General features: G+C 37.5%; 1 protein-coding gene across 3 annotated transcripts in view; it reads right to left on the bottom strand.

The window, feature by feature from the left end:
- Positions 1–15,206, bottom strand: part of zeb1 (zinc finger E-box binding homeobox 1) — a 71,780-nt gene that overhangs the window by 11,533 nt on the left and 45,041 nt on the right. For all 3 annotated transcript variants that reach the window (XM_003221968.3, XM_062957611.1, XM_062957610.1), the window contains exons 2-5: positions 12,429–12,620; positions 8,016–8,078; positions 6,991–7,152; positions 5,589–5,791 (exon numbers count right to left, since the gene is read on the bottom strand). In XM_003221968.3, the coding sequence (XP_003222016.1) occupies positions 5,589–5,791; positions 6,991–7,152; positions 8,016–8,078; positions 12,429–12,620 (620 nt within the window). The remainder of the gene's footprint in view (positions 1–5,588; positions 5,792–6,990; positions 7,153–8,015; positions 8,079–12,428; positions 12,621–15,206) is intronic.

Genomic DNA, 15,206 nt, shown 5'->3' with positions numbered 1-15,206 from the left:
CCATTGATTTATACCACATGATTTCTAAGCAAAAAGACTGAGTAGCATGTGTCCCATTGACACTGATGGCATATGCTTAGGTTCTCTACGGAAATTAATGGAACTTGCACGTGCTTAATTGTGACTGCTTTGTGTCCCTATAAATACTAATCTACATTTAGTGTGAACAGCATTTACTGATGGTTTGCAATGAAAAGTTCCCCATTAACTTTAATGGAATTGAATTGTACCTGCAATTTGTATGACAGAATGCCCAATATACCTGACAACGACAAAGAAACAAGTGGAATTAAGGTTGCTACACTGAAATTATGACCTACAGCTCCCAGTCACCTAACATAATGCAATTAAGAGCATCTGTAACACGGGCTTAAATCCAATTGTTAGTCCCAACTAGGGTAGACCCAAGGAAACTATGGAAGTTATGTCATTACCTACCACTGATTCTAATGATATGGACATGAAAAGCATCTAGCTAACCAGAGCTTGAGCCCTAAGCATTTTTGTGTTTCTGTGTTTTATCTATGCCCATTTCTTAGATACTGAGGTTTGCACTAGTCCTTCCTGCCTGAGCACTTGTAGAGCTTATAGAAGCTGCCACTAGGTTGGCAGTAAGGGAAAGCACACATGGAGGCCTTTGAACCAGGACTGGAGGCTGTAAACATGCCTTTTCACATTACAGTATTAACACTCTCCTGCCTCTTTTCAGGCTGCTAAATTCACAAAGCATTAGTAAGATCTGGCTCTGCCTTGAGGCTCAATAACATTGTCACTTCACATGGTTCGTGGCTCAAAGTCCTCTACCACTGCTGCTTTTGTCAAAGAAGTAGGAAAAGGTGACTGCATCCAGCAGCTCCTGCTGTCATTGGCATTTGGCTCTCCATGCAGCACCAGTTGCTTCATGAATGGCTGGTTCTGAGTCTTCAGAGAAAGGGAAGGAGGGGCGACTAGAGACTTTCTAGATTTTCCTGACCTTTCCCACAATGTTTGGCACTGAGCACAGATCCAGGCATTCAAAAAGCAGTCACTTCAGGAAGCAGCCACTCGTGGTGGCAGGCACTATGGCTGCTTCTCTCTCCTCATTTTTATTTTTCTTCTGGATGTCACCAGTGTACCCTCCTTTTGGAGTGAGAATACAGGCATTACTCCTGTCTTCTCCTATGATGGTGGGTAGGATGGGCACCATCAGTACGTCACTCTTCTCCAAAAGGGATGGCGAGCTATTTCCTTTCTGTCTGGGATTAGAGATGGCGATTTAAGACTTTCAGACAGAGGCACTAATTCAGACCCTGTTTGGCAACTCTTGGTAGCCAATGAAATATAAATAGCAAAATGCTACTAATCAGATGAAATGCTGGCCAACACATTTTGCCTCATTGTTAGCCCTGGGTATATTTGACCTACTCATTCCAAAAGTGGCACCAGTTGCCTCCATCAGCTCTAGTTTTGGGGATATATATGTCATCTACCAGCTGCCAAAACCCTCCATAATTCTATCTAAGAAATTAGTGTTGTTGCAGTCTATCCAAGGCAATTTTCAAAATCAGTGCCCCAAATAACCCAGGAACAGGCCTAAAAGCCAAAGCACTAAGAATTTATTTTGGGTTGGGCTGTTATCAATAGCTAAATCAGCTATATCTTAATTCAGAAGGCATACAGTAATCATTTTCTTAACACCTTAATTGTGCATTGTAACAAATGAGCAGGAAAAGCAGTAATAAAGAAAAGCATATACTGACAATTTGTTCTTATGAGAATACAACATTCTATTTAAAAGATTCCTTGGGATTTGTAACTGGAAAATGTTTAGCCAAAAAGTTTCCAATGCCAAGAGTGGAAGAAATTTGGATGATATTTATGGACAGAAAAATAAAGAGGCACATTACAAATTTTAGGTTTCACACAAATAAACCATTTAGTTTTTTAATTTTAAATTTTTTAGAATTTTGATTCTAAAGAATCAAATCAAATCACTACACATCACACAATATAACATATATGGTAGGGCCCAGGGCCATAGCCAGAGGAGGGAGGGGGGTTAAGGGTTCAACCCCTCCCTGAAATGTGTCAGGTTAAAAAAAACCTGGTTTATTCATGAATTTTAACTTGTTAACCAATTTATGAGTAAACCAGGTTTTTTTTTTAACCTGACACATCTGGGGAGGGGCTGAATTTTTACACCCCCCCCCCCCCCCCCCCCAGCTAGGGCCACATAGTATGGTTGCAATTTAGGGTTACTTGTAAAAGCAGAAATAAAAAGTATGGCAAAAACATTAAAAACAAAATTTGTCTCGCTGTTTTCATTCTGAAATTGGTCTTCTTCAGGAATTAATATCATTGTTCATACATTCATTAACGATGCAGTCATGATTATTTAAGAATGCAAGTTGAAGAGTACACTGAGGTACACCACATGCAGTTTTTATAATCAGTCTGGGGCTGACATACACAACTACCAGAATTAGTTTGGCATCTTGGAAACTAGAGGTATGATAGCTCTCTATTGCCAGCCAATCAGCCTCAGGAGCTGTGATTTCTGTGAAAAATGAAGAATCCTTCCAGCAGGTTAGCCTTGTTAATCTTTGGCAGCAAAACTAGCAAAAAGTCTTGTGGCACCATGAAGACTAACACATTTGGCATGAGCTTCCATGGCCTTCAGCCCATTTCATCAGATGTAGTAACTGAGCTCCAAACCACAGCTCATGTTGATTTTTTTATATTTAAGATATTATTCTTAAAAATGAGAACTTCCAAAAAGTGAGCCAAACTGTCAATGTCAGTTTCTGTGAACACAACCACACAATTTTTTTTGTTTTCAATATCATCTAGAGACAAGACAGACTTAATGTTACCCCTTTCATTTTATGGCAATGTTAGTTTTTACAAAAAAAAAAGAAACCCTAACATGCTCATCCCTCGGGGATGATTCCACTGGATTCTAATCTAACCCTAGAGTAGGGTAAAGGTGAAGGTTTTCCCCTGACATTAAGTCCAGTCATGTCCGACTCTGGGAGTTGGCGCTCATCTCCATTTCTAAGCGGAAGAGCCAGCGCTGTCTGCAGACACCTCCAACGTCATGTGACCAGCCTGACTGCACAGAGCGCTGTTTCCTTCCCGCTGGAGCGATTCCTATTGATCTACTCACATTTGCATGTTTTTGAGCTACAAGGTTGGCAGAAGCTGGAGCTGACAGCGGGCGCTCACTCCGCTCCCCGGATTCGAACCTGGGACCTTTGGGTCCACAAGTTCAGCACTTTAACAAGCTGCACCACTGGGGGCTCCATCCCTAGAATAGCCAAGTATAAAATTAAAGTCCAGCATGTAAGGTCTTGAATAAAAGATATCAAAGTTCTCATCAGTTGTACAATCCTGAGATACTCAGAAGACTGAATTATTGTTAGTTTAGCTAGAGAAGACTTGCTGAACTAATGACAATTCGATAAGTCAATAATTATGTAAGTCCAATAATACAGTAAGTCTACTCTAGTTGGGCGTAACACTCTTTTTATCTTGACCAACTACTGATATCCAATTATTGTATATTGTTTGTATGCTGGATGTCTGTCTGATCATCTCTGCAACCTTTAAAGGTTTTGACATTTAAAGACCTACATGGTTTAGGTCCAGCTTACCTACAGGACTGCTTTCTCCCATACAATCTGCCCTGAACTTTGAGGTCTTCTAGGGGGAGGCTATTCCAGCCCACCAGAACCCAGCTGGTGACCATCACCCAGAGGAACTTTTCTTTGGCCGCCCCACGATTGTGGAATGACCTGCTGGAAGAGCTCTGACAGCTAAATCAGCTGTTAGAATTTAAAACACATTTGAAGACCTATCAAAAGAGAATTATCATCTTTTGTTCCTGAGTGATGACTGTGCAAGTGCTCAGATTTTACACCTGGATGAAATTAGCGGTGCAGCTTAGCATCTGAATACAAAACTTTGCACTAGTCCTGTGGCAGAACTATGTCACGCTCTCAAATCTATTACTGAGCCATAACTAGGAAATATAGCCTTATATTTATATACAATTTTTCTATGGCCACCTTGGCATTCAAAGTCATTGAAATAGGACACTGATTTTGCAAGTGCTGATGGAACTAGAAAGAAAATTAGCATGGTTTTAAGCCATTCTAGAGTTCAAAAGGGTGGTGATGTAACACAGCACCCAGGAATGTACTTTTAAAAGACAGATTTGTTCAGGACAGACTGTGTTCATCATCTGGGACAATACTGAGTGATCATACTGGTTCACTGAGATGAGTTATTTTCAGTTATTTTCCTATGATGCTGGAAGTACTGGGCCTAGCTTGCTTCTATGAAGTACTATAAACAATTTTGGAATATTGCTCCACATACTTACATGGCAGGACTGCTTTATCAGTTGTACTGCAGCACAGCTGAGTTTCTTGCCACTCCTATCAACTTTATTCACAGAATGTGGGTTAGGCTGGTAGTATCAGCCAGTAGCTGGGCTGATGAATTATTGGATCCTTGTCATATACCATACTAAACTCTTGAAGTGGCTATACATTTTGACAATGTCTATATTTGGACCCATTGTTTAGGAGTCTGTTTTTTTTAATTTGGAATGTTGAAAATCGGCATCTTTTGGTGCATGTTACCTCTGATGTACCATTCCCAGTCAGTTTGGAATTGATGTAACATTTTCTAATGTCTCTATTCCCAACTTCCTATCTGATCATCAATACTTTCTCTCATTCGATGAAACAACCACTCCACTTCTGATTTCCGGTGAACAGTGCTTTGCTACTAAAACACAGCTTTTAAGTAAACCATGATTTTAGCAAATATTATTTTTCCTGTAAATGAAGGAATAAAACCATGGTTTGAAGTAGTTTAATTCAATTTTTTGGTGTCCAAGATGAAGTTCAGCTATTTCAATTGCAAAAGCAAGCTGTGGTTCACTCAAATGGAGGTCAAGGTAAAATTTGATGCAAGAAAGTGGAGCACACAAATTGTAGCATACTCATGATTTCTAAAAGGATTTGGTTTGGAGAGTTGGACACATTATGTTTGAAAGGCCTGTTATGCCACAGAGAAAAATGTTTAAACAATTAAAACCCTTTTCATGGATTGGTTGAAGACTGTATCACTTTAGAGAAAAATAATGGTTTTCATATTTACATGAAGAATCTATATACATTTCAGACAAGGAAATCAGAACCATTAGTATTTCTTGCAGAAAGGATAGGGTGAAGTGAATATTTAATATTATGAATCTTCATAACAGAGGCTAGATGACCGTCAGATGGGGATGCTTTGATTGTACTTTTCTTGCATGGCAGGGAGCTGGACTGGATTGCCCTTGTCGTTTCTTCCAACTCTATAATTTATAAATGATAAAGCATGGTGAACTGACTAAGTTGATTAGTCGGTGAGACTATGAAAGGATAACAGAGATGACTGAACACACTTTTGTATAAGACATTGCAATGACCATGGTGTTTTTAGATATACATAAAATCAAACTGGAACACACAACACAAAACCAATAACATTTAAGAAAATAATTGTAAGTATCTAACCACACAATGGATAATTGGATATACAACAGAATCACTTACTTGATCTCTTCCTGATTTATGTGATGTCATATGGCGTTCAAGTTGCGTTCTGTATGCAAATGTGTAACTGCATAAAGAACAACTGAAGTTATCTTCATTTTTTTCATGGCGATATTTGATATGTTCCTTTAGAGAGGTAAAGCGTTTGTACCCTCTATCACAGTAAGGGCATGTAAGCAGCTGGGAAAATGCATCTGGCGTGCCTGAATAAAAATGAAAAAACATTTTTCCTTTGGAATTAATTAAAGAACAGGGTAGAAACTAATGTATCATAACATTCTAGATGTGACTCTCAGATGGGTGTCGGACTTATGCAAGGTGTCAAAAAGTTCTAAATTCTTAGGATAATATTTGGTGAAATCATCCAACTGGAATGTAAGGAAATACTTGTCCATATTTCTGCACTCCTACCATATAGAGAATTACAATAATCAATACTTCCATGAAGATGACAGCCAAGATTTTCACTATGGTACTCCAGAACATAGTTTGCTAGCTAGGCTCATAAATTAGTTACTTCCTTCCAAGGTACCAATGATGAAAAAGTGCAAGTGTATGATAAAATGAGGAAAAATGATGTGCCTAATGGGCTTAAAGTTCACATAGTATTGCAATCATAAAAATCTTTTATAGAACGATGTACTGGTAGTATACGATCCCAGAAAAGTTGATATTATTATTACTATGTTTTTTATCCTGCTTTATACCCCATACAAAGGATACTCAAAGTGGCTTACATTAAAAGTTGTCAAAAATGTATAATCGAGCTTTGAATATTTGTTCGAAATGTGAACAGCAACGTGCTGGACTTGTGTGTGAGAAAAAACCTCTGGGTTCAAATACATACTTGGATTCAGAGGATATTAAAGGCTAGTATACAGCTAAAACATGAACCGTTTCTTTCGTAATTTCATAATTTATAGACCAACAGACCATGGAAGATCTCTTCAATATGCAGTTACGGTGGCAAGATGTATGGATTCCTTATGAATTTATGAAAAATTCTAAATAGGACATCCTAAGGATAAATAAAAGTTCTGAGCACCAAGGGGATCTTTTCTGCACTTACAGTATCATGGGCTAGGCCCAGGATCTGCCTTCCATGAAGACACATTCCATAAACCTCTACCTCCCATGAATCCATAGGATCATGGAAGCTGCCTTTATCCAGTCTTTCTCCGACTTACCCCATTCATCATGGTTACACATACTTTTTGTACCATTTTCAGAAAGCCAGGGCAGCTACTACGGGGAGGATAGGGCACAGACATAGCTTCTGCTAGTCTAGGTACCAATATCTCAATCTGGTTCAGTTCTTATATGCTTCTACTGTTATAGATGTACTATTTAAAATTTAAGTTTCCAAATAACCTTCATAGAATCAGAAATTGGCAGTATTTACCATTTTCATCTTGGCCACTGGCTTCTGGCGTGCCTTGTCTTTGATCGTCTTCAGGTGCTTCAGGGTAGATAACCGCTGTATCTTCTTGCTGCAGAAATTCTTCAACATTAGGGTCATGATTTTGTTCATTTTCTGCATCAGAATCACATTCATCTTCTTTAGCTAGGAGGAGCCACATGTAAAGCATTAACAGATGTAATAGCAAACCAATATTTAGTAACGAATATTAATTTCTAAAGAGAGTTCATTGCCTTTTATGATACCAGAGAAAAATCTAAAAAACTGCATTCTGGTAGAATACTTTCCTTTTTTGTGTATTAAATTTCTTATTTTTCTTCTAACACTTTGGATTCTGCATAATCAGTGTGTATATTCTTAAGATATACGCAAGAGCTCAAAGGATACATCAAGACAATAGGAGATCACATATATGATGGAAGAGTACATTATTCAGCCAAGAATTATGATATAGAGCTAGTTTAAAACTTTATGAAATGATTCATTATTTTTCATATGAATACCTTAAAAGAAAAGGACTAAATAAACCTGTCCTGTTAAAGGGTGGCTGATTATGCAAGCTAATTTTATGAACACTGTTGAGCGTAAAATGTAGTATTATGACATTATAGCTAATATTACCTCAGCTACTCAATACTCTGTTGTTATCTGCAGCAGACCAGACATAAATTGTTCATCTAGTGCACTTGCTCCTTGAACCAAAAAAGCAGCTAAGAGACTGCAGTTATAGCAATGAGGAGAAGGGATTGCATTGCATAATTTATTAGCAACGCCTCAAAACTGCTCTAATGGGAGCGTAAGCTGAGCATCCTCAATAGCAGTATTTCTGCAGCTTAAGCCTCAAGTATAGTGTGTATAGCCACACCGCTGGATAGCAAGACAGATGAAAGGAGATCAAAAGGAAGAATTTCTTCCTTTCTGAAGGAACTTCCTTCTCAAGTAATGATGCAAAACTCAAAGATATGCTGGTATCACAAACAGAAATGAAGGAATTTGGAGGAAAATACCTGCACATGCAGATTCATCAACTTGAGCTTCAGGCCCCAGGATTTCTTTTGCCTCTTTACTACCTAAAATGAAACAGAAGATTTGCAAAATTCAGAAACTCTTTCACTTGAAACATTTTAGACTCATGAAGTCAAAAGTACTCCCCAAGAGGCAGAAACACTGTGGATGCCCATGGTCATCATGTGAGCAGAAGTTTTCGGTCATCCAGCTTTTAGAAACACAAGATTTTGCTATTTTAATGGAAATCAAGCAACAAGAATTGTGGTTGCCATTAACCCCATGGCCTTGGCTCATTAACTAGACTATTGCATAAGGCAAGAGCAAAGCACTGCTTAGCATTCCATGTTAAATCCTACTGGAAAGAGACCCTCAGGCTATTCATTTATTTCTCACATTTATATCCCGCCCTTCTCACCCGAAGGGACTCAGGGCGGCTTACAGCAATTAGATGCCCATATAAAATCAATATCAAACAATGCATAAACAGTTAAAAACTATTAAAATACAATATAAATTACAATATATAAATTTCAAACATAAAATCAGATCCGTTCATCCTAGAGAAACCTCATGCTTTGTGAACACTTTTATAGAGCCAACCACCTGTATTATTTGAAGACAGGAGAAAGAGATTAGTAGAATAGTTCTTCTGCATATTAATTATAAGATGTTCTACACTTTGTCATGAATAACATATATGCTGTTTATACACATTTTGCTCATATTAGGAAAAACAGATACGGTGTAAGGAAATTTTCAGATTACTAAATGTATGTATTTATTGCAATAAGAAAAATGGTGTATGATTTCTAATAATCTTAAAACCAAGAAGCTAAAAGAAAATGTGGAAAACACTGAATGAAGGACAGGACTCAAATATAATAAGTATGCAATATACATGCTAATCAATTTAATAACCATAATTAACATTTTTGTAAAATAGAATTACCAAAATTGAATTCTAAGAAATGCTAGAAGTAATCTGAAAAACTATTGCAGTTTTTATGTTGAATACCAACCCTCCACTGACTATAGATACATATACTCCACCTCTCAATAATAAGTATTGTTTATTCATGTTATATGTCATCCTATAATAAAAAAAACAAAAACAAAAAAGTTTTCAGGGTAGCAGAAATCTGGAATCTTCTAAATCACAAGTACATAGACATGGAGAATGGAATAATATGTGAAATGCCACACACTAATCCAATATCCTTACTGTTGTATATATTTTTAAAACTGCTTATTTGACCACCAAAGGCAGAAAAAAGCATACCAGAAAGAGCAGGGATGACTATGGAAAAGGACTTGGAACTGATGCTGATGCCATTTGCATGACAACTCCTAAAAATTCACAGCATACCTCTGTAAATAGCCTTGGCGTTAAACATATGACTGGAAATTAAATTAAGTTTAAGCACAAACCTGAACATGACACTAGAGAATGTGAAACTACTCCTGGGCAACATCCACATTTCAGAAATTCTACTTTCTTACCTGGAAAATGACCTAGCTACTAGATGAGCACTTTTATTAAAAGAGCCATTATTTAAGGTCATATTATTCAAACAAGATCCAACTTCCCCACTGAAAGTTGGCCTGAGATATATACAGTATAAATATATATGTCTCAAATACATAGATAATGCCCTCTCATATCACTGTCCTGCAGGGAATTGCAAATATGTATTTTAAAGTGGAAATAAATGTCCCTCCACACTAGAGTTCTAATATGCAATCTCTCTGCCTCATTCATGGGATTTTACATTGCGAGTAGATGACACCAGTAAACCATTCAGCTTGTTCCCCACAGCTACTCCCACCTTTTTTTCAACCACAAATAATCTGAAGGGGGTGGGTGGAGTCGAGATATAAATTGAAATAATCATGTTGATGGCAATTTAAACTAGGTACAGTTACTCCTGAGTAAACAAAGTAGATATGTTCCTGAGCATTACTTCTTGAACAGAAAATTGGGTATCAGAGGTAGACATAACATGGAAAGAGTAAGTATCAATTCCTACATCACAAAAAAGATGAACAATTCCACATGTTTCAGCAAATGTTTTAATTTAAAACTAACATGACCACGTGAAATGAAACAACAAGCTTTGAAAAAGTAAACAAAATAGTTTGAACCTTCAAGTGTGTTTTTACCTTTTGTATCTTTTCTCCCCAAATAATTTTATACTGTTTTTAGTTGTATTGTTTTCAACTAATTTTATCTGTGAACCAGTTTCGGTCCCACTTCTGGAGAAAGTCAGTGTATGAATAAAGGACATCATTATTATTATTATTATTATTATTATTATTATTATTATTATTATTATTATTATTATTTATATCCTGCCTTTCTTCCCATGGGGATTCATGGCAGCTAACATCTATCAACACCAAACAGTTTAAAAACAGCAATACAAAAGTTAAAAAACACATACTATATATACTCGAGTATAAGCCAAGTTTTTCAGACTCTCTCGGCTTATACTCAAGTGAAGGTCATGGCCAACTTATATTCGGATTGGCTTACACTTGAGTATATAGGTAATCAGAGTTGGACGGTCTTATCTTATTAAAGACTTATTATTATCTTAAATGAGTTTTATATAAATATTAAAAAACATTTAACCTACCGATGCCTCAATTAATGCAATTTTATTGGTATCTATTTTTTATTTTTGAAATTTATCAGTAGCTGCTCCATTTTCCACGTTCGTCTTATACTCGAGTCCTGGGAATTTACAGAAATCTGAACAAGACTTTCTTCCTTCTCCTCCTGAGGTATGGGATGCATAGGTTCCAGATGTGTAGCCTTTTCCATTTTGTTGTCACAAAGCAGTCAAACTACAGAACATGCCTAGTGAGACCTGTTTTGTTATTGCTGGAGTGAAGCTGTCCAGCCTATTTTTCACACTGAGCAGCCAATCAATTCACAGAGACATAGGAGCACCTCATCAAGTCCGCATTTTGTTCAAACTCACTAAATTTGGACTTGAAAAACCTCTAAGCAAATTAGACTAAATTCAAATAAATAAATAAACCCAGACTTTTCCCCACTGTGCAGTTCACAACTCAAAAGTATGAACTTTAAGAAATAGTGTGCATAAAACTTGCATGTGAAATAATAAATAACTTATACCAAGGAGAAATGATTGCAAAAGTGTGCATAGTAGGTAAAGTATTTTTTCTTTTGGCGGCCGGGGGGGTGGGGGGTGGGTGGGGAGGTACCTCAGTTAATGCATCTGATGGTAAAGCTCCTTTTCACAAAGTCTTTGGTCCCGCCACACTAACCAGACCATTTCACATGTTCATGCTTTTAACTTCGTTTTGTACAAAAGGTTTACTGAAACTGTTTGAACATCTCTTATTTTGGTGTGGATAAACTTATCTCTTTTATTTCCATTTTATCTCTGCCTCTTCTACGAAATGCACAAAAACATGTCTACTTTGTTAAATGATGTCTACTTATATTTGAAAAATGTTCAGAAAATAATCAAATTATTTGGATGAATTTGTCATGTTCACAAACTGATGCAAACACAGATCAAAATGAACTATTGAAGAGGGAAATGCGAATGTGGCAAACCCAAAATTTGTTCATTTCACCATCTATAGCAGCAATCTTGTACTTTGTCACTTGAAGTGCCTCCTGTCCCCTTCTCACTTATCTACAAAATGCATTTTGTGTAGTTTTTCACAGTGCAGTATGTCTCAAATTCTTGACCTGGGGAACTTATAGTTTACCTGTTCTACCCTGTTTCCCCTAAAATAAGACATCCCCAGAAAAAAAGACCCAGTAGAGGTTTTGCTGAATTGCTAAATATAAGGCCTCCCCGAAAGTAAGACCTAGCAAAGTTTTTGTTTGGAAGCATGCCCAACGAACAGAACACCAGAGCATGCAGGATTGGTAAATGTACGTACCATAGAGTGTTGTACATGGAAATAATGGCAGTAACAAGAAATTCTTGATAGGATTCACAGTTTGTCTGGTTATGCTGGTTTGTGATGACAACTACTGTACAGTATATAATAAATGTTCATTTTTTTGTTCAACAACAAATGTGAATTCTTCTTCATGGAAAAGTAAGACATCCCCTGAAAATAAGACCTAACGCATCTTTGGGAGCAAAAATTAATATAAGATACTGTCTTATTTTCGGGGAAACATGGTATGTGATGGTAACATCTCTCATGCAGTGTTAATTTTCTTCACAAGTTACATGGGGTGGATGTAGGAAGTGTTGTTTGAACTAGGGTGTTAAATGACTAGTCTTCAATTTATTGTATTAATCATCACGACACTTTCCTTTCTTTCATTTTTAATATAGAATGAAACAATCTTTTCAGTGCAATAAAATGTTATAAAATTAGGTATAATATAAGGTGAAGGCACATATCTTGACACATACCGTCATCTTCCCAGCAACTGTTTGCACTTTCACTGCATTCTGGTAATACTGTAGGGTCTTTTGGCAAGTCATCGTCTGGCACGCTGTTATCACAATCTGCTGCATCTGTTATACTTTCCTCTTCAACAATGTGCAATTTGTCTTCATCATCTGAATCTGAATTTGTTTCTACGATGTTGTTGTAATTGGTAACTGGAAAGACACAAGGAAGAAAGATAAATTTATCTATGCTGTTCAGTAGTGGTTAACTTCTAGTAAGAGTACCAAATACTAAATCTAGACATTTGGTAATACAGTATGTTAAAGTTATTAATGGAAGAAGAAAAGCCTTCAAGTTATTCTCAGTTTAACTACTTCCTTAAACACTTTCTGTTCCAAGGGTGTATTGAAATGCACTGAAAACAAAATCTGCGGCCACTTATATTTTTTCAGAACAGCTAAACATTATAGGAACAGCTGGTAAAATCTGACTAATCCCAATTCTGGAATTATCTCTCATTAGAGTTCCATGTTTTCTCTTTCTTTCCAGGAACTAGGTGAGTAGCGATACTCACTTTTCTTTACTACATTCCTCACAAGACATTATCCCTGCAATCTTGTTCCATAAAACTACAGGAAAAGATGCTTATTTGTTATTCCAATCTGACAACTCTGTCCATAGAAGCTCAAATGGAGAAAAAAACAATTATTATTATTATTATTATTATTATTATTATTATTATTATTATTACTACTACTACTGTATTATTACTATTTATACCCCGTTTTATCTCCCCAAAGGGGACTTAACCTTCGATTAGAAGAACTACTTGCTGAATACAATTCACAATCGCCCAAACTGTGGAACCTGAAATCAAAATTAATATGCCGGTTGATTTGCCTAGATAGATTATAATATTTGCTTACAAGTACATGCACAAGTAAGAGTGCTAATAAGTGCATGGAGACAGCCTGCGGAAAAGACCCGCTTCAATTCTAGGCATGCTAATATTGCTAGGGAGGTAAAGTTTTTCCCCTGACATTAAATCTAGTCGTGTCCGATTCTGGGGGATGGTGCTCATCTCCATTTCTAAGTCAAAGAACTGATGTTTTCCACAGACACCTCCAACGTCATATGGCTGGCATGACTGCATGGAGCACTGTTACCTTCCCGCTGGAGTGGTACCTATTGATCTACTCACATTTGCATGTTTCGAACTGCTACTCTGTTTCCCCGAAAATAAGACATCCCTGAAAAATAAAACCTAGTAGAAGTTTTGCTGAATTGCTAAATATAAGGCCTCTTTCGAAAGTAAGACCTAGCAAAGTTTTTGTTTGGAAGCATGCCCAGCGCCTGCCAAACAGAACACCAGAGCATGCAGGATTGGTAAACGTACATACCAGTTGTACATGGAAATAATGGTAGTAACAAGAAATTCTTGATAGGATTCAGTTTGTCTGGTTATGCTGGTTTGTGATGACAACTACTGTACAGTATATAAAAAATGTTCATTTTTTGTTCAACAATAAATGTGAATTCTTCTTCATGGAAAAATAAGACATACCCTGAAAATAAGACCTAGCACATCTTTGGGAGCAAAAATTAATATAAGACACTGTCTTATTTTCGGGGAAACACGGTAGGTTGGAAAGCTGGGGCTAACAGCGGGAGCTCACCCTGCTCCCCAGATTCGAACTACCGACTTTTCGGTCAGCAAGTTCAGCAGCTTAAACCGCTGTGCTACTGAGGGTTCCTACCTAATATTGCCAATCTATTTTAAAAAACAGTATTACACAAAAAGACTGATAGCAGCTCCTATAAACTATATACCTACTAGCTGTGCCCGGCCACGCGTTGCTGTGGCGAAGTCTGGTGGTATGGGAAATAAAGTATTGAGGAATTGGTGGTAGTTAAGGTCAAGGGTAAAGGTTTTCCCCAGACATTAAGTCCAGTTGTGTCTGACTCTGGAGGTTGGTGCTCATCTCCATTTCTAAGCCGAAGAGCCGGCGTTGTCCGTAGACTCCTCCAAGGTCATGTGGGATGACTACATGGAGCGGCGTTACCTTCCCGCCGGAGCAGTACCTATTGATGCACTCACATTTGCATGTTTTCGAACTTCTGGGTTGTCAGAAGCTGGAGCTAACAGTGGGGGCTCTCTCCGCTCCCCCAATTCAAACCTGTGGCCTTTCAGTCCAGAAGTTCAGCAGCTCAGCGCTTTAACACGCTGCGCCATCAGGGGATATTATTTCCTAAAGGTTGTGAATATACAATATTTCTGATTGGTTTTTTTTGTTTGTTGGAGGCAAGTATGAATGCTGCAATTAGGAAAAATGATTAGGATGTAATGGCCTTGCAGCTTTAAAGCCTGGCTGTTTCCTCCCTGAGTGAATTTTTTGTTGGGAGGTGTTAGCTGGCCCTGATTGTTTCCTGTCTGGAATTCCCTTGTTTTCAGAGTGGTGTTGTTTGCGATATTTTATGTGCTTCTACTGTCTGTGGCCCTGAGAAAACAGAGGATTTTCCAGACTTTGATGATGGGAATACTTTGTTGGGAGATGTTAGCTGGCCCTGATTGTTTCCTGTCTGGAATACCCTTGTTTTCAGAGTGATGTTGTTTGCGATATTTTATGTGCTTCTACTGTCTGTGGCCCTGAGAAAACAGGATTTGCCAGACTTTGATGATGGGAATACTTTGTTGGGAGGTGTTAGCTGGCCCTGATTGTTTCCTGTGTGGAATTCCCGTTTATTTACTGTCCTAGTTTTAGAGATTATATTGTTCTGCATTATTCTATCCCAGTAAT

This window comes from Anolis carolinensis, chromosome 6 (assembly GCF_035594765.1).
Source record: "Anolis carolinensis isolate JA03-04 chromosome 6, rAnoCar3.1.pri, whole genome shotgun sequence".
NCBI classification, from domain to species: Eukaryota; Metazoa; Chordata; class Lepidosauria; order Squamata; family Dactyloidae; genus Anolis; species Anolis carolinensis.
Note: the sequence above shows the minus strand (reverse complement) of the source record. Positions and strands in the feature narration are given on the sequence as shown.